General features: G+C 35.0%; 1 protein-coding gene across 3 annotated transcripts in view; it reads right to left on the bottom strand.

The window, feature by feature from the left end:
* PIK3C2G (phosphatidylinositol-4-phosphate 3-kinase catalytic subunit type 2 gamma) overlaps nt 1-24310 on the bottom strand; it is a 359509-nt gene that overhangs the window by 262779 nt on the left and 72420 nt on the right. For all 3 annotated transcript variants that reach the window (XR_004286866.1, XM_032347455.1, XM_032347456.1), the window contains exons 8-11: nt 23768-23831; nt 11558-11680; nt 7055-7088; nt 2146-2341 (exon numbers count right to left, since the gene is read on the bottom strand). Coding sequence is in view for 2 of the 3 variants with exons in the window: in XM_032347455.1 (XP_032203346.1) it covers nt 2146-2341; nt 7055-7088; nt 11558-11680; nt 23768-23831 (417 nt within the window). In the remaining variant the exon portion in view is untranslated. The remainder of the gene's footprint in view (nt 1-2145; nt 2342-7054; nt 7089-11557; nt 11681-23767; nt 23832-24310) is intronic.

The raw sequence follows: 24310 nt of genomic DNA, 5'->3' as shown, positions 1-24310 counted from the left end.
GTGAAAGGACAGAAGAAGATGTTCCATGCAAATGCCAATCAAAAGACAGTAGGGCTTGCCTTACATACTTAAGACATGACAGACCTTAAGTCAAAAAAAATCACAAGGGATAAAGATGGACATTATATAATGATAAAAAGGGTGAATTTGTCAAGAGGATACAATTGTAAATACATATGGTACCCCAAATTGGAGCAAAAATATTAAGCAAACATTGACAGAACTGAAGGAAGAAATAGCAACACAATAGTAGTAGATTTCAACAGCCCACTTTTCATAATGAATACAACAACAAGAAAGAACCTAACAGATAAATACAGAACATCCCATCCAATAGCAGGAGAATACACATTCTTCTCTAGAACACACGGAACATTCTCTAGCATAGATCATGTGTTAGGTCACAAAACAAGTCTTAACAAATCTGAAAAGACTGAGATCAAACCATATGTATTTTCTGACCTCAATAGGATAAAACTAGAAATCAATAGCAGAAAGAAAACGGGAAAATTAACAAATTTATAGAAATGAACACTTTTGAACAATCACTGGGCAAACAAGAAATTAAATGGGAAATTAGAAAATATATTGATACAAATGAAAATGAACACACACCATAACAAAACTTGAGATGCAGCAAAAACAGTACTAAGAAAGAAGTTGATAGCTATCAATTCCTCTATTATAAGAAGTATAAAAAATAAACAACCTAACTATATACTGAAGGAACTAGAAAAAATGAAACAAACTAAGTCCAAAGTTAAAAGAAGGAAGAAAATCATAAATATTATAGCAGAAATAAGTGAAGCAGAGGATAGAAAAAAATGGAAAAAAATTAACAACACTGCCACATCATATATATATGCAGGCTTGCACATATAGTTTTATCCATATTTATCAGGCTACACAGCTTTTCCATGTTAATTAAAATTAGTATTTACTAATGATTAAATATTGTAAGAAACCATCAGAATAGCAGTTTTTGATATTATACATCAGGTCTTTACATTTTCATAAAATAAAGAAAAGGCATAAAATATCATCCTATGGGTTAAAGAAATATGTGTATGTGTAGGTAGGTAGATAGTGTTTTTTACACACTCATCTCGTGGACTAAGTGACTGATTGATTTTTAAAGACTTTATTTATTTATTTGACAGAGAGAGAGGGCTCACACGTGTACAAACGGGGGTGGGAGGAGAGAGGGGCAAGCAGACCCCTTACTGAGTGACAGCCAGACACGGGGTTGAATCCCAGGACCCAGAGACAATGACCTGAGTAGAAGGCAGACACCTGACCAACTGAACCACCCAAGGACCCCTCATCCCACAGATTTAAAGAAATATGCATATATGTACATAGGTAGATAATATTTTTTACATACAAAGGTAAATTTTTCTTTTCAATTAACTTTATAACTATGTGTACAGGTCAGTTACTTGCAAAAATACATATAGCAATTTTTTCTCTTTTTTACTGAAATGGTTTCAGCTTTTCTTTGAGGTGCAAAATACAGTGGGTATAGTAAATCCATTTATAAATTTATAAAATTATAGATTTAATCTATAAGGAATTTCAAATAGTGGTCATAATATTAGTCTAATGATGTTATTTAAAAAATACTATATAATAGAGCCAACCTAAAATCTAGCAATGCTTCTCCATGCATACTTGTGGTTAATTTCCATTGTAACTCAAATAACTCTTGGCTAATTCTCCCTTTATCAAGGTACTAATTTCACAAAATATCTACCGCTCATAACTTCGTAGATATCAGAGTGACTACTTCCTGTGTGTGTGCTCTCTCTCTCTCTCTCTCTCAGTTCTATTAATTAGCATTAGTCATTTAAACTCAAATGTTAAAAAAAATTAGGACAATCACTAAATAGAATGAGCAGTCTCTGTTTCCCTAATGATATACTGGCAATATGCAGCAGTTTTTAATATGAAGAATGGTAAAAGACTGAGGGAAATGGAATGTGCATTTGGGAATGAAGTTCTTAAAAATGGTTTTAAGATAAATCTATCCTGATTAAATTTCAAAATTTTTATGGAATATTTGCTCCTGCAAATAAGAACAAATTAAACTCCAATTAGAAACGAAGTAAAAAGTCACCTTTTTATGAAAAACTTACCACCACTTACCTGTGCACCCAAATCTCTGGAATGTTGTGAACTGCATACACTGTGAAGCTAAGGTGGGAATGGAGCCCAGGATTTACATAGGAAATCTCATCAGGTACCTTTAGAGGCTGGAAATCTGCATAAAAGCTGTAGCAATAGGCATTGATAAGCTGGTAGATTGACCTGGATAGTTCATTTGTCACTTTCTCTATCAAGCCTAAGGGGGCAGAAAAAAAGGATAGAAATCAGGTCATCTTTGAAGGACCATACTTACTATAAGCCACCAATTATAGCTTTGAAATTTCTTATGATAAATTTTAAATAAAATTTAATTAAAATGACCATCCACCAACTGAAGCCAATTAGCCATCTGTGCCTCTATATGCAGCCTGAATTAGCTGATAGTAGTGTAGATAATCAATAAGCTTTCATATCTTCAGTTCCAGAAATCTTGGAAGCATGGACTTTAATCATAAATCAGAGTTTTGGATTATTAATTTGGCATTCTATAATTTGCAATATTTTTTGTTTTAGTTTATGATTTCTTTAGAATTAATTTCAGACAATGAACAGCTTTTCTACATGACTTGTAAGTACTTCAAACAAATCCCATCTAAAAATTAATCATAATACATTTACTGTGCTATGATGTTAACCATTAACTGAACACTAATCATATACATTGCCCTGCTGTGAAAAGAGAACAATAATACTACCTGGCTGGGATCTGAAATAAGCCTGAAATGAAAGATTTAAGATGCTTACTAAATCTCTTCAAAATCAAAGCTTTATTTAACTTTTACTATTAGTTATTTAAGAGAGGTTTATGGATTATTCATAAAAGTGACTTGTCACAAAGGAAGAAAAATGAAAAAAAAAAATGACTAAGGACAAGGGGTAATAATAGTTCCAAGTATGTACTAGATAAAGGCATACCAATTTATCCTAAACCACATGAAAAGACTAACCACTGAATTTAAGGTAAATTTTCCTGGCTTTTGTTTTCCCAATAAACTCTTTCCTGGAAAAACAGAGTACGCAAGAAAAGACTGATGCAATGGACCAGGTAGTACAGGTTATGAACTTAGAAATCAAAATCAGGAAAGATGACACATTACAATGAAGAAGCTTATAAGGATGACTAACCTTATCCCATGGGTGGACCTCAGTGTCGGACTTCTTAATGGGGCCAGTGAATAATTCTCATTACTGACATTTTGTATGCATTAATATGCACATACATTAATATGCTCATGACTTGTGATTTTTTTTTTTTTTGACAGAGAAATCACAAGTAGGCAGAAAGGCAGGCAGAGGGGGAATGGGAAGCAGGCTCCCTGCTGAGCAGAGAGCCCGATGCGGGGTTCGATTCCAGGACCCTGGGATCATGACCTGAGCTGAAGGCAGAGGCTTAACGCTTTGAGCCACCCAGGCGCCCCGTGATTGTTTTTTAATATTCCACTGTAGTAGTGATCCAAAAGTTAAATGAGTAAAGTCAAATACAAAAGCTCGAACATTATTTTTTAAGCCTGATCAGGAATATCTTTGACAAATATTTAAGCGATTAAAGGGTTTAGGAAATGAAAAGACGGTACGAAGTGAAATAAGCTGTTAATGGAAGCTCTGGTGCCCTCCTCGTAGTCCCTCATTCCTGACGGCCTTGGCTGAAGGACTCTCCGGAGGGTTGATACAGCTAGCTGTGGTCATGGTCAAAGACCCCTCGGTGTGCATCCGTCTGTCGTCCTCACACAGCCTCTGTCAGGCTTCGTCCAGTCCTGGCAACAGGCCTTAAATCCTACGGGTTCATTCTGGTAGACACGTGTATAGCAGAGAACCCTGAGAAAGAAATCAGGCCGATCTGATCTGAAAGCCATCCTTTCCCATCCTCGGCCAGAAGAACATGCTGAAATGCCACATTTTAGATATTTCTGCTTTTTTGCCACTTCGTCCTGGAGAAATGCCACCGAACCACAGCTTAGCCAGTGGAGAGGACCCATAGTGGCATCCACTGAGCTAGGCACAGGGTGGAGGAGAGCGGAGCCTCGAGGCCCCTCTCCAGAGCAGAAGATCTTGTCAGGAGGCCTGAACCCTGTCTCCCCGAGGGTCCTGAGCGTTACGTGGCCAGTGGGTGGGACCATCGAGTGGATAATGCAGCGGCCGTCCGGGATGAGGCGGAGCCAGCCCAGGGGAGGAATCGCGGCGCCAGACACACCAGCTTGCGAAACACTGCAGAAGAACTGTTCTGCCGCCTGGCGTCTGCCGGGGGCATGGTTTGGGAAGACACCTCCCTTCGGGCTCTGTCTTCCTAATACCTTCAGTCTCTGGCTTCCACTGAGACGGGCTCCTTAGGCTCAATGAGGGCGCCTTCCCTCCGCAAGTCTGTGCTAACTTTGCAGCCCCTGACACGTGTTTGCAGATGATGTCGTGGTTTCTGTTGCCTCGGTCTTGGAGGAGCGCTTGATTTCACTAGGCCTCAACGCCAAGCTTGCAAGTCGGACACCCTTTAGCTCAGCCCTTCTGCCACCGAGAGGAGTCGGTAGTGAAACCCTCTCGCGAGGAGGCTTCCATGTGGTACTGGGAAGATGGGCTGCACCGTCTTGCTTTGTAGTGGTCCAGCCTGGGAGCCCAGTTCTTCTCCAGACTCCAGGTTCTGTTTCCACATGTTGATCAGGACCCTGTCCTCATCCATCCCAGATGTGGTCCCAGACACCCCTGTAGCACAAGGCCCCACCCACACGTTGATCAGGACCTTGTTCTGCGTCCCAGATGGGATCCCAGACACCCCTGCGGCACAAGGCCCCGCCCACAGTGGCGGCGGCACGGTGCACTTCCGGGTCTGCTTGGGGCGCTCACATCTACACGGAGAGGAACACTGTGACCTGTGACCGAACCTGCAGGCAACTGAGGGAGGGGTCATTGAGAGAATGAGTAAGCAGATCTTCAGAAATTTCCTTCTTAAAAACGTCTGTGATTTGGTGTGATTCGATGCGTGCCCAGCCAAGTCAGGCGGTAGTACTGTTTTTTTCAAACACATGCACTTCCTCATCAAGTTGTTTCTTTTGTTTGTTTTTTTGTTTTTAGATTTTATTTGTGTGTTTAACAGAGAGAGACACAGTGAGAGAGGGAACGCAAGCAGGGGGAGGGAGAGAGGGAGAAGCAGGCTTCCCGCTGAGCAGGGAGCCTGATGAGGGGCCGGATCCCAGGATCACTACCTCAGCTAGGCAGGCATTTAAGACTGAGCCACCCAGGTGCCCCATCAAGTTGTTCCTGAAGCATAAATTGCTTGTAGTTTCTAGCTGTTTTCCAAAGAAAATAATACAAAGAGCCAGCTTTTTCCTCTGTTAGTCTGCCCTGTTCCAATAGCATTTTGGCTACTCAGAAAACAGGACTTTTCAGCATGAAGCTTCTTCCCACATCCTGCCCCTCAGTAGGTCTGTCCACAATTAAACATTTTTGTTGTTGTTGTTCAACACATGCTATCATTCACTTAGTTATTCATAAATTTGTACAAAATTTATAAGATGGCCAAATTTTACTTAAAGTGGCGTCCTTTGTTAAAACAGTCGGAGAGGACAAGCAGCATGAAAGAGCTCTAATTAAAATTCTCTGAGAAATCAGCAGTAGCAATTAATAAAACAAGAGTAAAGTAGCGTAAAAATCGTTTTTAAGAAGAGGACTCATCCAACTCTAGAGGCCTACCAACAGGGATTCTCCTGAACAACAAAGGCTGGGAATTATAAATTTATAGAAACGTATTTCCCAGTTCCCACATTGTGCTGTTTGGTACTCTGAAGCAGGAAGTGCAAACTTCTAGTTAATAATTTCCAATCTTGTGCAAATGAATACACATCTAAAATAAATCATAAGGTTGGGTCAGAGATCTTATTAATTCAAGCCCCAGCATATATTTTGGGAAATTTTAATTATTTGGATAATTATTCAAACTCTTGTACTTGACTTCTTATACAGAAATACAGTTCTTGGTTATAATTTGCTTTTTTGTGGTAGTATAGTGATGTGTGCTTTTGCATTATGCTTTACTACTGGAAGTATGTGAAATGTGCTAGAGACTCAATATACTGGACTTGGTGGTGAAATAAGGAGTTATAATGTTTGTCACACCTGATTTTACTCTGGGGAAAGAGTTATAGTATCATAAAATTGAGAAACAGTATTGAGAGACAGTGACTATATATATTTGATTAAAATACATTAATTGGAATCTGTTATGATTTAGCATGAGTATAAACCTTTGGGAACATTCCTACACAGTTTTGTGGGATCTTATACCTCAACCCCTGAAGAGTATGGGCTGAAGGGATTTTTATTTCAGCATTCCTAAAAGAAATGAAGAGAGGTACAATTCCATATAAACATACCTCCAGCTGGGTCCCTTGCTCTACACCACACTATCACTCACCCACCATTTTCTGTAGAGGCAAAATCCTCCTGTGGCTTGCAGTTTTATAGGCTCAGAGTCTCTGTGAACACTAATTATTCCAGAACCTAATCCTCCTACATATTATGCTAGATTGGTCTTTCAAATAGAGTTTGACTTTAAATCTGAAATTAGTGACTTTGAAGAAAGACATCTGCTACTTTTCTGACTCTCTTACATTAAAATATAATTAGCTAAATAAAATTTCATAGTTTCTTGGAATAGTTTTAAGAATATTTTCAGTATTCCTTTCATTTTTATAGATCTCTTGACTTTTCCCATTTCTTAAAAATGTCAGGCTACAAGTTTAGAGAGTGGATTTTTATTCACTTGCAGAATAATCATTTCCATCAGTAAAGAGTTTTAGCAAAGCATTTTCACTTCAAAAAATATTTCTGTGCGTTACCTTGATATTTGGATGAAAAATTGAAAATGAATTATCTTGGATTCTGTAACTTTTTTTTTTTTAATGTGGGTACATGTATATTTTACCTTTTGCTGAAGTCTCTGAATTTTCATGAAAATTCTGAAAAGAAAAATAAATGTGAAGATACAATTGTTATTTAAGAAAACAAATTCACAAAACAATCAAACTGATAATAAATAGAAGGAAGCTAAATTGTAAGATGAAAGAAAAGCCTTCTGAATGTTTTAATAAACAATCTGAATTTTTTTGACTGAAAAATTTTAAAATAAGTTATGTATATTTAGTGTTGTTAGAACAGCTCTCTATATATTGACTAACCTCCATTCCCTTTCCACAGCAGTGAATGATTTTTTGAAAAAAGTGCATTTTAATTATCTGCTTAGTGTGTCCAGTTCTTCTTATTAGCAGTTATTCAGTTGTAAGCTTTGGACTGCAGTGAAAAGAGGGCTGGATGGAAGGGGGCAAAATTATATAGACTCATGATACAGTTTCACTTCTTTATTTATTTTTAGGGAATTTTAAAAAACTGATAGTAAAACACTTGTGACCAAATCATAAATTTAAAAAAAAATACTATCTGAAATTTTATTTTTGTTGTCATTTTAGTTCACATCCATTAGTATGGTTTTAATTTATTTATTTGCTTGTTTGTTTACTTGCATTTATATTTGTTGGAGGCCTAGAATTATTTCGGTGGTTTAGGATTTGCTGATGGTAAATTCATTATCATGAAAACTATATAAGGTGATTCACAGATTCACTAAAAATAAGGTTTCAGTCCAAAAGCAAACACATTTTCTAATATGATCCACTGTAATTAATGCTAATTTTTTTGAAATTTTGGTTCACAAGTTTGTTTTTAATATATGAAAGCCCGATTTCTCAAGGGAATAATTGTTTTCTTGTAACAAAGAACTTGCTACAATATTCCTTTAGAGAGAAAACACTTCTGTCATGTTTAAAATGTAATTTAATATGAATATATGGCTTTTCAACTTAAAAGCATTCTTCAGGTGCTTTCCAGAAGCATTACTTTTAGGTATAATATTTCACTGGAGCTTGGTTTCAACCACTAGGCTTAATAACAATACATAAGATCTTCACCCCATCCATGTGGGTGAGACTATTAAAGATGTTAGCCTGACTTAACTGGGATTCAGTTTATTCAGAAATATAAACTTGTATTTTAAAATCACCATGACATCCACCTACAGCACAATGTGTAAGACCATATTTTTCACTTTGTTTCATTTATTGTGTGAACATGTAATGGAAATATATTATGTGAGATTCTGGAACATAATTTTGAAGGATTGAAAATTGTTTCCAATGCTGAGAGCATGAGCAAGAGTATAACTGCACTTGTGATATAATTCATCATCTTGCCAAAACTTCCATTTAATAAATACCTAATTACTTCTCTGTATGGCAGGAAATAGTCTCTTGGAAGTTGACCAAAAAATTCAGCCAAGGAAAAGGAAAGTTTCTCAAATTTGAGTTTGTTGGCAGAAGATTCACTTTTCTCAGTATTTCTTTAATCTTAGTTTGTGGTGGGTAGACACACTGAGATACTTTGGCATTGTTAACTGCAGTTGGTTACTATGCAAATTCTGAAAAATGTACTTACTATTTGTATCAACATTCTTACAGAGGTGGATTCATGGTTAGGTTGGAGAAAGAGAAGAACAAAACATTTGAATGAAGGTGATATAGAATAAGTGAACTTTTAAAGTGTGCTCAAAATAAGAATCTGCTTATTAAGGGGTATTAAACTATTTTTTGCCATTGACATATATGAAGAAAATTTGTGATTGTCAACTCTATTTTTATGTGTCAATAATCACAATAATTTAGTGCTCATATGTATATAAGAGATGTGAAATGTGAATATGAGCTTTTTTTTGAGAATTATAATTGTTCATAGCTTTCCTAGGAAATATTCAATTTCTCTTTAAAGGATTCTTTTGGCTTCAGCTATACTGAAGGCTTGATATTTCTGAGAAAATTGTTATTTTTGTTCTTTTAGGGAGTTTCAGAAAAATGAATGTTTTAAAGATAAAACTTTTTGTATCTAGTAATATTTTAACAGCATTAAAGTGCTTTATCCTAAAATTAGATTTCCCTCATTCTTTGATCTGTTGTTAGTACTGATTCAGTGTACTGATTCACTGAGAGCTGGACATTAAATTGAAGCACAACCAAGTGATCTTAACAGATAGAAAGTCATGTGTTCACATTCATGCATGTGGTCTCCTCTTCTGGCAAAGGCTCATATCTGTCATGAAGCTTGCTATAGTCAGTGATTGTGAGAAAATGAGGACCTAAGTGGTGCTTGTGCAAATTAAAACCTTCATGTTGGCTACATGGGGAGAAGTCTCAAAAACTACCACCAGCAGCGTCCCCACTACCTCCAGTAATTAATATGACTCATGCAAGAAGCACTGTCATCTGGACCTTTATTAACATTATTTGTAATGCTCATAGAAACCCTGCAAATTCTGTTATCTATGTGTGTATCTGTCTATTTTTTATGCATGCATGCATGCATGCAATTTTTGAGAAAAGCTGAAACTCAAAGATATGAATTAATTTTCCTAAGGATGTTCAGCTAAAAACTTACTGAGTGCAAATCATATTTGCATGACCCTCAACCCTTTGTGTTTTATCATCAGCTCTAGACACTTATAAAGTCTCCCAGATGTGATCATCTAAGAGAAACTAGTTGCTTGTTGAAGGTTAACTCTCACTACCTTGTTATCCTGACTTAACTTTTGCTATTGGAAAACTCTTCTTAGTATCATAAAATTCTTAAGTTTTTGAGTTCATCACAAGACTTATATTCACAACATACTGATGATAGGGTTTTTAAGACTATGTATAATTTTCCCACTCTGACACAGAATAAAAAAATATGACCAGAATAAATATGATCACTTCAAATTTTTTACCTTATTATTTGAGAAGAACATGGATATTAATATGTCCATATAAAAACAGTTATTTCATTTTCTTCTATAATTGGAAGATATGAGTAGATATTTTCCCATTAAGAAAAATGTAATAAACAGTTATTACTTTCATGACATAAACTTTTTATATTTATTGATTATATTGTTTAAATTTTGATTTCTTCTTTGCTTTGGGATTTTAGCTTTTAATGGATGTTTATCTGGAAAATCTTTTGGTAGGATGATTCCACTACTCGTGAATCACCACTGTCACTATGTAATGCAAATAAGGTATTTAAATTTCTATATTCATTATTGCTCTCTAATTACAAAAACAGGTGCTAATTAAAATAAGACATACAAAACCCAACATTAAGAAATTACTGATTTTTTTCCATAGTCATCTATTTGAAACAATGATGACGATTTATATATACTAATACAGTTGTTCACTTTCAAAATCAATCTTTTTGAAATTTCAAGGCTGGCGTATTAAAGGTAGCTTTTGCTGTTCCTTTCCATGTATCACTCTCTGTAATGAAGTTTCATGTATATATTGAGGAAGAGGCTGTCAGGCACCTTTTCTTATTTTATCTTACTTAATCATTATAGCAACCCTATAATTAATTATTATTGTTCCAATTTTACAGAAGAACATTGGCATATTCAAGGTAGTCTGCGCTGTTCCTTTCCATGCAGATAAGGAATGCATGTAATCACTTTCTGCTGTGAAGTTTCACATATATTGAGGAAGAGGCCTGAGTTCAAATCTCTGTTTTGCCACTTATTAATCCTCTACACAAGCATTCTAAGCATCAGATTTTAATAACAAAATTAACAGTAAAATAACAACTTTATGGCATTGATATGAAGATGAATTGAAATAAAATAAAAATGCAATAATAAATAAATGAAACTATTTTATTATTGCAATGCACTCTCAAGTAGTAGTTTATCATCATCATATCTTTCCGCTTCATCATTTGCTAAACTAATAACAGGATTGAATGGATTTATTGTGACCAGATTTCCTAACCTTTTTCTTGGGTAATAATCACACATGTAATTCTATGTCAGATTTCTGAGATTTTAAAAAAGTCACATGATGCTTTTTAAACAGTAGAATAAAGGGTGTTATTTGATAAGGTGGGATCATATAAGCAATGGGCATTGCAAATTCAGCGAAAGCGCAAAAATTGGTCTTTTCTTTCCTGTATGTGTGCTTGTCCTTGTAAGCATGGATACTTACCCCTGCATATCCTAGTGCACATGAGAGCCATTAATAGTCTATAAAACACTTGCCTAAAAATGTTATTATATAGGCATATTCCTCTTGGTAGGATGGTAGGATTAACTTCAATCTCACTTGGAAGATATATCGCAGTTACAGACTTCAAATGTGTAAGAAATTTCTTTTAATTTAATTAAATCCTTTTGGTATAATAGAATCAAGTTTCCATTAGCCCCAAATGATTGAAATGCATATGTGCACACACATACACACAGACACACAGTACTTACTCAAAATTCTTTACTCTTCTTTTTTTTCTTTCACTTTCCTTAATTAATTATTGAACTCAGGTGTTAAAGAATTACTATCCAATAAGTGAGTGTATTTACCTCTGTTTCTCTCTGAAGAATTAGATTTAGTTCATTTACAGCATCTGTAATTTGTTTGGTCTCCACACACCCCAGAACACTGCATATATTTTTCACTTCTTCAATAATATCATCTACATTTTGCTATGGATGAAAAATAAGAAGATGCAATTTAATTGGAATACATCTTAAGTCTTTTCCAGGTGAAGAAAACACAACTACTCAGTCATAACATGGAGAAGAAAAATTTATGAATAGTTCATATGAAAAAAGTCAGTCATTTTATTTGTGTGTGAACTCAATTTGAGTCAACACTGTCACATGACTGACAGAGATCTACTTCATTATTAAATTATTGAAAACCATATATTCTTCATAACTATAAAGTTAATCCCCACCATATTTTCCATGTGTATAAGCTGAACGGGAGTTTAGTTCTGGGTACCACATTTGAGACTGGGCTTGAAATTAGAGTTTCCCAAAGAAGAGCAACCCAACTATTGGTATATTAATATACTCATTCCAAACAGTGTAGTTACTTTGTTTTCAGCTTTACAGTAAGGTTATCTATGTTAAAATTCCTGGTTCTGCTCCATTTGTACCTGTAACTATTATCAATTATTCAACTTTTGTGGATGTAACTTTTCTCTTCTGTAAAATTGGAAAAATAATAATTAATTACAGGGTTGCTATAATGGTTAAATAAGATAAAATATGAAAAAGTGCCTGGCAGAGAATAAAGGTTACATTTTGGCTAATTAATTCATTTTCGATTTTTATTCATTCACATGAATTTTTCAGTTTATATGAGAAATCAGATACTGTACATCTCCACATAACCAATAAAATAAAAACCAAAAGATAATAAAAACTATGAGAAGGGCATGTATTAGGTGCTATGTTTAGTTTTCATTCATACATTCAAAGTAGATGTGTGATATTAATTTGTGGAAATTTTTAAAATATTACTAATTAAAATGCAAATGCAGAGTTGACTTGGGTCAGTCAGTAGCTAATTTACACTCTCTTAACTCTAGTCTTGAAGTGCTTCATATCTGATCTATTTATCTTATTTAATCTTCCTCAAATTCTGAAAGATAAATATTATATTCATTAAATTCCTGAATTGCTGAGATTGCTAGAATATGTTAAATGAAATGTTCCAATAGTAGAATTAACTTGATGATTAATTGAATGTGTGGACCAACAGAAAGTTTGTGCTTGGGAAACTAAGAAGGTAGGGTCCCATTAATTATGGCAACAAATATTGGGAAGATTTTTGATGAGATTATGATGAATGTGGTTTTTGATATGAAGAGCTTGACCTTCCACAGCGACAACCAAGCACACACATCCTTTAGCTATTGGGAAATGCAGTGCGATTCTAGCTCTGCCAGCTGTTGAATTGAGAAAACACACACACACACACACACACACGTGCGCGCGCATGCACACAGAGAACACATGCTCATATAAACACTAGTTAAACTATAAGAAAAATGTGTAAGTATATGACTTAGCCCAAAACAAAGATAGGGTAAATTTCTGGGTGACAGAAATTTAACGAGGGAACTTAAAGCCAGAGCAGTGTCTTCAACATTGATGCTAAATGGCCTGAGGGAAATACCAGATTAGATTTAGGCCCTCAGACTTAGAGAATGGTATTTTACTGCTCGCGATGCGACAAATGCTGAGATTTTAGACCTAAACCAGTAAGAGGAAGATGGGAAAGGCCAGATCTGGAGCTGAAATCTCAGAATAAGCTCCTGACACTGGATAGGCTGTCACTTGTAAAAGGTGGGAGAAGAAAACAGTCCCTAACGACCAAGAGAGATTTTGAGGAAGACTTTCTCTTTCCAGGAGCTTAGAGTGAGGAAAATGAATACCTGAAAAAATTGTATGTTTAACTGTGAAGTATGGATTTATGTCAAAAAATTGTGCCAGGATTTAGTGACTATTTTGGACCCAGCAGAAGCAAATGCAAAACTGCTGTATGGAAACATTTTCTAAATTCCAAAACCATGGAGTTTCCCTTAATACGTACACATAGGGATGTGTGTGTGCATGTGCACATGTGCGCACACATGCACACACACACAACCTCGTAGAAGGAGAATAATCAGCCTGAAATTTACAACTCCTGTGATGGCTGATGCACCATACGAGAGATTCTATAACTATGAAACATGTATTAGTGGTTGAGCATAGTTTTCATAGAGGTGACACCTGGCCAGGAATTTGGATATGTCTGTTTAAATAGAGACTGTGGAGGAAAGAAAAATCGAATGCTGGGTATGTAACATTTCAGAACACCTAATATTTAGGTTGATGGAGAAAGGAGTTTGGGGTCACAGATGGAGCACACAATGCTGAGTCCTAAGTCAGAAGACTATAGTTTAATGGACATAAAGTAAAGGTAGTTGATGGTACTAGGAATATTTACCTTGGAAGAAAAAGAAGAAAAAGGAAACATGAGGACTATTTCCACATATTTGAAATCTGTTTAAGTAAAAAGGTGATAACATTTACTGTAAGCAGCTCTGGAATGACAAATTAGAACAAATGGTTGCAAACTTTATAAATACTTATTTTGACTCCGTATGAGGAAAATCTTTGTAAAAAGTATTTGTTCAAAATTTGAGACTATCCTGTTGATAGAGAGTTCCTCCACATTAAGGGTATGCAGACAGTCAGGAATGTCAAGAGATTTTGCATTTATATAGGATTTGAACTGGACTACCTCTAATCTTTGTGACCCTTTGGGTTAGTGAAAACTGACAATAATGCACTTTTCTTATTTTATATGCTGTATTCCAAGTCTGCCTTAGGAAATACTTGATATATCATAAATTCTGAGGAACAGCATTTTAATACTTTAGATATTAAGCATATCCTAAAAGTATTTTGAACATTGGAGAAGATTGGTGACAACTTTTCTCCTCTGCATTTTTCTGGAAGACAAAACAACATATCCTTCCCTCCCCACTGTTATTTAGCTGTGATGAAGACCAAAGGAACAGCCATGTAAGAGCTTGCCATTTTCCAAGTTTTATATAAACCTTAATGAATTTCTATTTATATTCACTCACTGAAAATTGCCAAATTCAGTTAATGAGTTTGGAGACAAATTGAGAAGTTAGAATTATTTTTGTTCCAGATGAACTAGTTATTGCTATTATAAATTGTTTGTTCCTCAAAGATTAAAAATAGTCTCTGGAGGGGTGCCTGGCTGGCTCAGTCAGTAAAGCATGTGACTCTTGATCTCAGGGTTGTGGGCTTGAGACCCATGTTGGGTGTAGAGATTACTTAAAAATAAAATCTTTTAAAAATATTCTTTGGAGTTCCATTTCAGCTTAAAATATAGATATTTGGTCACACCTTGGCAATGAAAAAAGGCAGATAATATACAGAATAATATTTTTTCCTGACTTCACTCGAGATTTGAGGTCATAAGTGACCAAATATACTAGATTCCAAAGAGTGATAGGCCCCTCCCAAGAGAGATGGAGCATATAAAGTCTTTGACCTTTAGCAGAGCACAGGAGAAAGAGGTGACCACTATATAAGAGGGTAAGAATAAATTAACTAAAATTATAATAAGTTCTTAAAGGGCCAGTCAAGTTGGAATATCTGGAAGTCTAAGACATAATGAGAGTTTACAATCATTATTTAAGCTATTTTCCATGGATGCTTACCAGTTGTTCAGGGAAAATATTGTTCAGGAAAATGAAGGACCAGTTAGTGGTCTAGTATATACCAGATGATCAGCTGTTTCTGGGAGACAGGCACAAAGGCCTGTCTACTTCTGTGGAGCCTTCTCTAACAAGAAGCAAAAGCATTATGCTGCTGGTTGGTGATACTAGGAAAATTATAGTACTCAGAAGGGTAGAACACTCTCTGTCACCCTGATCCCAGGCAAACAAATCTTACTTTGTGGGGAAAGGGAGAGAAAGCAAAGCAGTCTCCCCATGGGTGAGAGGTAGATATAGCAGAAGATCCTTTGCCAGTGACAGAAAGATCAAAGCAAAAACCTTTGGCCCGGGGGAAGGGGAAGGATACTCTGTCTTGAGTCAAGGATCCTGCATGGATACCAATCAGAAGCCAGGTACAAGTGTCAGAAAATCATCTTCTGTATAAGAGTAACTACAGATATAAGGCACAGATTGGCTGCCATGTGGAGGGGCAGGGATTCTCAGAAAGTTCCAATCTTGAGACTATAGAACACAGTCTGCCTATGGCTGTGACTGATCATTCAACACAGATCTCCCTTTACCTTACTACAGAAGATGAGTCTATTTAGAATAATAAACAAAGAGCAGAGTAGTGCTGGGGGAGAGACAAGAGTGTTGAGAGGGACTATCTCTGCATAGGTGAGCAGGGGCTGCTGAAAGCTCAAAGTGAAGCAAGAATACCGAGGAAAGAATTCTGGCAGCACAAGCCCCACTGTAATTACAAGTAATAGTAGCTAACCTCTATTTTAAGGAATATGAAGTGTGAAATACCCTACGGTAATGATAGCAACAATGAAACACAAAGCACAATCTTGACTAGATTATATCAATAGTGTGTAGTAATAGCATAAATAAAGAACATTGCCCATTTCCATGTGTGAATTCAATTTACCTCATTCTCTACTATTCTCCATGTGATATTTAGCATTCAATCAAAAATTACAATTTGTAGGGGCACCTGGGTGGCTCAGTGGCTTAAACCTCTGCCTTCGGCTCAGGTCATGATCTCAGGGTCCTGGGATGGAGCCCCGCATCGGGCTCTCTGCTCAGCGGGGAGCCTGCTTCCTCCTCTCTCTCTCTCTCTGCCTGCCTCTCTGTCTGCCTCTCTGCCTACTTGTGATCTCTGTCAAATAAATAAATAAAATCTTTAAAAAAAAATTAAAATTTGTATAAAAAAGCAAGTTACAATAACCCATTGTTAGTAGATGAAACAATTGACAAATCTGGATATTTGTTGGAATAATGAGACAAGGACTTTAAAATAACTATAAATAACATGTTACAGGATCTAGTAGAAAATATAGACAACATGCATGATCAGAAGGGGGGACTTCAACACAGAGATGGAAACTATACCGAAAAGCAAATTTAAATGATAGAAATATAAAAATATATGTGATATTAGAGCTGAATTCCTTCAGTGGGCACATCAGCAAATTGAACATAGATAGGAAAATTATCAGTGAAATTGTAGATAGGTCAAGAGAAATTATCCTAACTGAAACATGAAGGGAAAAAACAGTGGGGAGAAAAACTAACATATGACACCTAAGAGCTGTCAAAGTCACGTATGCAGTTGTAGTTCTAGAGAGAAGAATGGGGTAGAAATATTTAGAGATAATGGCCAGCATATCAGAATTTGTTGGATGCCACTAAACTTTAGAGGGAAGTTGATGGCTTTAAAATTTGAATAGTTTTATGTCAATTAAATTGAATTGATAATTAATACCCTTGCCACGAGGAAAAATCCAAAAAAGATGATTTCATTGGTAAATTTTATCAAACATTTAAGGACAAAATCAAATCAAATCCTCTTAAATTCTTTCAGAATATACTGAAAGGGAATACTTCTCAACTTGTAAGTCCTGCACTACTCCAACATCAAAATTAAACTACAACATTATAGCAAAATAAAAATACAGACTGATGTGTCTTGTTGATAAAAATGCAAATACCTTTAACAAAATATTAGCTAATTGAATCCAGAAATACCTGGAAAGGGTTTTAAATTTTCACAAAGTGTTCTTTATCCCAACAGAGCAAAAATATTTTTAATATTTGGAAGGAAAAAATGAGAAAAACCTTATGCCAGTCTGTATTGATACAGAAAAGGTATTTGACAAAATTTATTACCCATCTGCAATATAAACTCCTAGCAAATGAGGAATGTAAGGAAACTTTTTCAACCTAGTAAAGGGTGACTAACTTCATGCCAAAAATACATAAACTCCACATAACTTCATACTCAATGGTAAAGGACTATAACATTCTCAAGATTAACAACAAAGCAAGAGTCCTATTTTTATCACTTCTAATAAAATTCTCTTGGAGATCAAGGCAAAGAAAATCCATATACAGAGAAAGTAAATCTTGGGTTGCATGGTGTCTAGGATGGAAGGTATTTCCTGCAAAAAAGCAGTTGAGCACTTTTTGGTGCAATGCAAATATTTTATATCTTAATGTCTGTGGTTGTTACATAGGCATTTGCATTTGCAAAACTAGTCAAACTATATGGTTAACATGAGTGTGTTTTACTTTATGTAGATTAAACTTCTAGATAGTTGATTTAATAAATACAAGTCATAATGAAAGTGGAAAGACAAGCCACCAGCTAAAAGGAAATATTGGCAATACACATAATCAAATGATGAGTAAATATGTAAGTAGTTCCTATCAATCTATTTGAAAAAGTTAAGGTAATGTAGAAAATGGATGAAAAGTTTGACTGTGTATATCTATCTACATCGATATCTATATCTATATATCATAAAAGATGACAGTTTGTCAAACTCAATACCCAAAAAACAAATAATCCAGTCAAGAAATGGGCAGAAGACATGAGATACTTCTCCAAAGACATATAAATGGCTAACAGACATGTGAAAAAATGCTCATTACTAGTCATTAGGGAAATATAAATCTAAACCACAATGAGATACCACCTTTCACCCGTTAGAATGGCAAAAATTAACAAGACAGGAAACAACAAACGTTGGTGAAGATGTGGAGAAAGGGGAACACTCTTACACTGTTGATGGGAATGCAGGCTGGTACAGCCACTCTGGAAAACAGTGTGGATTTTCCTTAAGTTGTTAAAAATAGAGCTACCCCATGACCCAACAAATGCACTACTAGATATTAACCCCAAGGATACAGATGTAGTGAAAAGAAGGGTCACATGCAACCCAATATTCATAGCAGCAATGTCCACAATAACCAAACTGTGGAAGGAGCCGAGACATCCTTTAACAGATGAATAGATAAAGAAGATGTGGTTCGTATATACAATGGAATATTACTCAGCCATCAGAAAAAATGAACACCTACCATTTGCATTGACATAAGTGGAACTGGAGGAGATTATGCTAAGTGAAATAAGTCAAGCAGAGAAAGACAGTTATCATATGGTTTCACTCATATGTAGAACATAAGGAATAGTGCAGAGGGCCATAGGGAAGGGAGGGAAAAACTGAATGGGAAGAAATCAGAGAGGGAGACAAGCCATGAGAGACTCTGGACACTGGGAAACAAACAGGGTTACAGAAGGGTGGGGGTGACTAGGTGATAGGTATTAAGGAAGGCTCCTGTTGTGATGAGCACTGGGTGTTATACACAAATAATCATTGAACACTATATCAAAAACTAATGATGTAGTCTATATTGGCTAATTGAACATAAATTAAAAAATAAATATTTCAGAAATAAAAAGATGGCAGTTTGATATTTTAAGTAAAGAATAATGAACTTATTCATTATTAGGGAAGTGAAAATTAAAACAAAAATATGACCAAAATATATACCTTACTTAGGCAAAAATTTTAAAGGTTGGAATGTATCATACCTTGGTGAGAAAATGGGGCAATGGGAACTCCCATATGTTATGAAATATATGTGTCCCTATTAGAAAAGGGTCTGTTACCCTAAGTATATACCCTAGACAAATTCTTGATATTAGTTCATGAATATATCAACAGTAGAATATATAAATAAATAGAGGTCCATTGGTCTAATTGAGTACCATACAACAATGGAAACAAATCAAAGCCACATGGAACAAGGTGGGTAAATCTGAAAAACAGTGAGTGAAAGATACATGGCTCAAAAACTACACATAGTTTGATTCCATTTATGTAGACATTAAAAAGGAAACCTAAACTTTATATTGCTAATGAATGGATAGATATCCTTTGATGGTGAAGTGGTGAAAAGAAAAGCTACAAAACACTTTTCTCTGAAGATTACCTCTTATGTACACGAAAAGAGATCTAACATGGCACATGGTCAGATCCTACGATACTGGCAATATTTTGCTGCTAAAGTTACTGTTTAATAAGAATGTCTGTTCTAAAATTATTCTTTAATTTGTATATATATCATTGTATATTCTTCATGTATTATTTAATTCACTGCATAAATCTCAAATAAAATGTCAGATCATATCATTCCTTTGATGGAACCCTTCAGTGCTTTCCATCTCACTTGGAATATGAATTATGTTGGCTAGTGATTATCTTCCTTATTGAAGATCTAGTTTTACTTTTTCATTTTTTCTTTAAGTCTGAGAGCGTTCTATACATAATAGGTTTGACTTTTAGTAGTTTCAGTATGCCCTTTATTTCTGCTAAGGCAGGTTCCAATTCTGCAGTTGTGTTTTATTATCCCTGTGACCTGACTTTATCTCCTTCATCTCCTTGACTTCTTTTGTAACCTTTAACTGTGTCCTTGTTACCTATTCGTTTTATTCTATTTTTTTCTTATGATTTTTTGGTCCTTTCCTACCTCTTCTTATATTCTATTGTGAATGCAAATCGGTTTTGTGACATTTTTCTTCTGGATCCTGTACAGTCCTTTACATTAGTAATAGTGTTAAAAATAGTAACTTTCATAGCAATAAAATAACACTTATACTTATCTTTACTTGAACACTTTTTAACTTCCAACCACTATATTATATTAAATACATTACATCCACTTTTTATTAATTTTTAAAAATACCTTTATATTTTATTATAATCACTCTAGTGATGAAGAATACTAATGCTAGGAAAGTTGAATAAAAACTTCCATAGTGGTGGAGAGCTGTCATCCAGATACCTGACTGGAATCTCTGCTCCTAAATTCTGTCTTTACTGCTACTCTGTTCAAACCATGTTTGAATTGAACATCTAAATATCCAGTAATAGATCTGCTTGTTACTAAAAGAGCTTCAGTTCTAATAAAGCTAAATATATAAGATCCCTTTGTGCCCCTTTTATTACTACTTGTATATGGAAATTTTAGCCCCTGTCTAGAGTCTGAACACAATTGGATTTTGGTCTCAGAGAGAGGAAATTGTGAGGTAATTATTATTATTCCTTACTCATTGAGTTACTTACACCTGAATAATAGAGATGCCATTCTGGTTATCTAGTTGGTTTACTCTCTGAGTCATGAGCTAGATGGTAGAGTGTTTAGAGGTTTGAAGCTCTTTGTAGACCAAGAAGATATTTCATGAAGCCAAACCATGTTTTGAAACATGAGTAGATTTTTCTCAATCGACTTCCATCTAGTTTACAGTTAGTTCACCAGTTACTAGATTCTAGTATAAGTTTGTCATCAGTGGGAGGGATTGCTAACTTTCTCTAAAGGGCTATTTGACCTTGTAATAATAATTTTAGAGACAGTGCATTACAGGCTACTAGGAAGAAGCACTTTGAATCAGAAGTTGATTCTTGCACATAGATTGCAATCTTGTTTTACACTGCTTTGCTGTGTATGTATACCATTCTGTGTACATTATTCATGTAAATATGCTGTCTTTCCAACTAGATCATCGGCAACATCAGAGTATGGTTCTGATTTCCATTTCTCTTGATTCCAGTGAGTAAATAGTTCACTAATTTGCATTAAGTAAGCACTGACTAATATCTTAGGGGGAAAATTCTTTCTCTTTCTTCCATTTTCAACTTCTCTGAAATATTAGAGATGAATGCAGAATATAGAATGAATATAGAAAATATTCTTAACTTTCTGGATATTAGTAAATAGGTGAGAGGAAGAAGATGTTCAAAGGAAAAGTTCTATGTAAACTATTTACAAAACTATCTATTTAGCAAACATAATAGTCAGAATGCGCAACCTGAAATAGGTCAAGTCTAAAATATGTTAAATGACCATGGCTGAGGAAATAAAATATTTAAAAATTTAAATTATCCATATTACTCAATAATATTCATGTCATATTTATTCAGCCTGCATGTTTGCTATTTTTTAAAAAATTGCATTTAATAACTCAAGTGTGGAAAATAAAAAAAATATTTTTCAAATTGGTACTGTTTTCAACATTGATGAAATGCTACCTAATGCAATTTTTTAAAATAAATAGGAAGCACAAAATTATGAATCAATCATATCACAGTCTGTCTCACTTCTCCGATATTTACCAGTGATACCTCATAGGAAGAATCACATTTAAAAAGCTCTTGGTTTTGGAAGGAGTTCATCTGGGAAAATTGCAGACATTGTGGCCTATTTATAAGATAATTCAGATGTGGGTGATGATAACTATTTGCCTGTGTTAATGTAAAGACAGTAATTATTTGATGTTTTGCCAATTTTTAAGTCATACTGGAAAATTTAAAAATAATCAATGGATTCTTTTGAAGTGGAAATATTAGAGGCTTCATATGAGTAAGATGATCAGACCTCTTAGAAATTAAGAACTTAACAGATTCTCAACAATTTGTGTGTGTGTGTATGTGAGTGTGTGTGTGTGTAAAATGGTATTTGTGATACATGAGCAGTACCAAGACATTTAAGTAATTACAATTCATTCATAAGTAGCTTACTATAACCTCAAAAATATATTTACATAAAATTGAGTGACACAAATGATCTAGGAATGAAGTCTTCATTTGCACTGACTACCTGGTAAATTTCAAATTCTATACAAAGGTGAAAAATCAAGCTGAAAAAAGTACTAATTATAATACTTTTATGAGACTTAAACCAATCTGCGAGTTTTTTTTCACATTTCACATTTTAAACTTCCATATTTAAGCTGGGCTCAAGAAAGAAAAATCCTGTTAGAATGAGAGGATTACACTTTGGAAGGGCATATGAGTTGTGTGTCATCACTTGTGTATTTGAATATTTATGTGGAATTCACATGAGTTTGGTATCTTCATCAAGAAATATTATTTATTTTCTGAATCTTTTACTGTTAATTAAAATTAAGAATAGTCACCTAGGTTCTTTATCTTTTCATATATATCAGGAGTCAATTATTTAATGGATAAAAAAATCCTGACTTGTTTTAAAAACAGTGTCTTGGGGCACAAGGTAGTATAGCCGGTTGACTGTCTGACTCTTGGTTTCAGCTCAGGTTATGATCTCAGGGTTTTGGGATCCAGCCTGTGTTGGACTCTGTGCTGTCTGTGCTGAGCTTGGATGTCAGCTTGGAATTCTCTCTCCCTTCTCTTTCAGCCCCTCCCCCTGTTCTCTCTCTCTCTCTCTCTTTCTCTCTCACAAATAAATAAATAATTCTTTTAAAAAAACCAAAAACAAAACACTGTCTTATACAATTTTCTATAATCATATGTGGTTTTATCTGTGGAAGATTAAGTTACAAGAAATGATCTGCCTAATGGTGACCACAACTTGGATGCCCAGTTGGTGACCAAATCTCGGTAGTCTTAGACTAAATCCATCATTTTTCCCTGTCAAGCTAGCTTCTCCTCTCTTTGCTATTTTAGTGAACTGATGTCTCCATGCAGTCAATTAGCAGCCAGGAATGTGGAGGCATTCTAGACACTCTCTTGTTTTACACAAAGTCTTTCACCAAATCATATAAGTTGCATAATTTTACCTATTTTGAATTTGTCCCCAACTACCTACCCCTGTTGTAGAGTTTTTGTCAATACCCTCATCATCTCTTTGGGCTAATGAAATGCTCCTCTAATCACCCATCTGTCATTCTACTGGCTTGCATAGTGGTTCTATGTCAGCAGCTGATAAATTAGAAAATCATTAAATTGTCCATAAAGTGTCCTTAAGATCCAACATAATGGCCCCTGCTTGCCCCTTTCATCTGGTCTCTTTACAGGCCTTTAACCCTAATTGTAGCCATTCCAAATTTCATACAGTTTTCAAATCACAGCAGGCTGTTTCCTAACTGCTTCTATTCGTGGTGTTCTATACTGAAAGTTATCCCCTCCCCCAACCTTCCTTCACGTGCCACTTCTCTAGCTGGCATACTCATTTTTCAACATCCAGGTCAAATAGGTAAAATTGATAACTTTCTTCCATGGCCTATATACACAAAGGTCTTTCACAGTATCTGTGACACTTTATTAACACACATCTATTTACTTTTATGCCTTGATAGAATGAAAGCTTCTGAAGTATAGACCTTCTACTTTATTCATCTTTGTATCTTCAGAAAACTGTAAAGTTTTAGAAAAAGAGTATATGATTAATAGATGCTTGTTGAATTGACAGGTGAAGTAACATAAGTTAATACCTGGGTTTTCAATAGGCATTTCAGATGGAAGTCATATTTTTTTATTACCGTTGAGAGGCACTGTCTGGAAAGAAAAAAAAAAAAAACTTTGTTTAAAAGTGGGTAGAAAAGCTTACATAAACTTTAGCATATTTATCATAAATTCTGTTTTGTCCATGATTCTATAGCAGACATGGTTAAAAAAGAATTGCTGCTGACACGATTTTAAAAACCATTTCAGATGAATGTTTATAAACTTTCTGTAACTTGATAAGCTAAAAACTTATTTGAAAACTTTAGAACTCCAAAAAAAAAAACCTCATGACAAATTAACCAAACCTCTCGAAGACTGTTCATTGTATCAAACTACTCTTTATTCAAAATATAAATTACAAAAGGATTCATGAGCAGATAATGACAAATACTAACATCAAGAATTGTTAAATATGCAAAATCTTGAAGAGAATCCCTTTCAGAATTAATGACATATATTTATAATACATAAAGTTGTCTTTGGCTTCAGACCTCTGTGTTTTTCTTTCCTGAGATTCTCTTATTGCTCCA

This window comes from Mustela erminea, chromosome 6 (genome assembly GCF_009829155.1).
Source record: "Mustela erminea isolate mMusErm1 chromosome 6, mMusErm1.Pri, whole genome shotgun sequence".
Lineage (NCBI taxonomy): Eukaryota > Metazoa > Chordata > Mammalia > Carnivora > Mustelidae > Mustela > Mustela erminea.
Note: the sequence above shows the minus strand (reverse complement) of the source record. Positions and strands in the feature narration are given on the sequence as shown.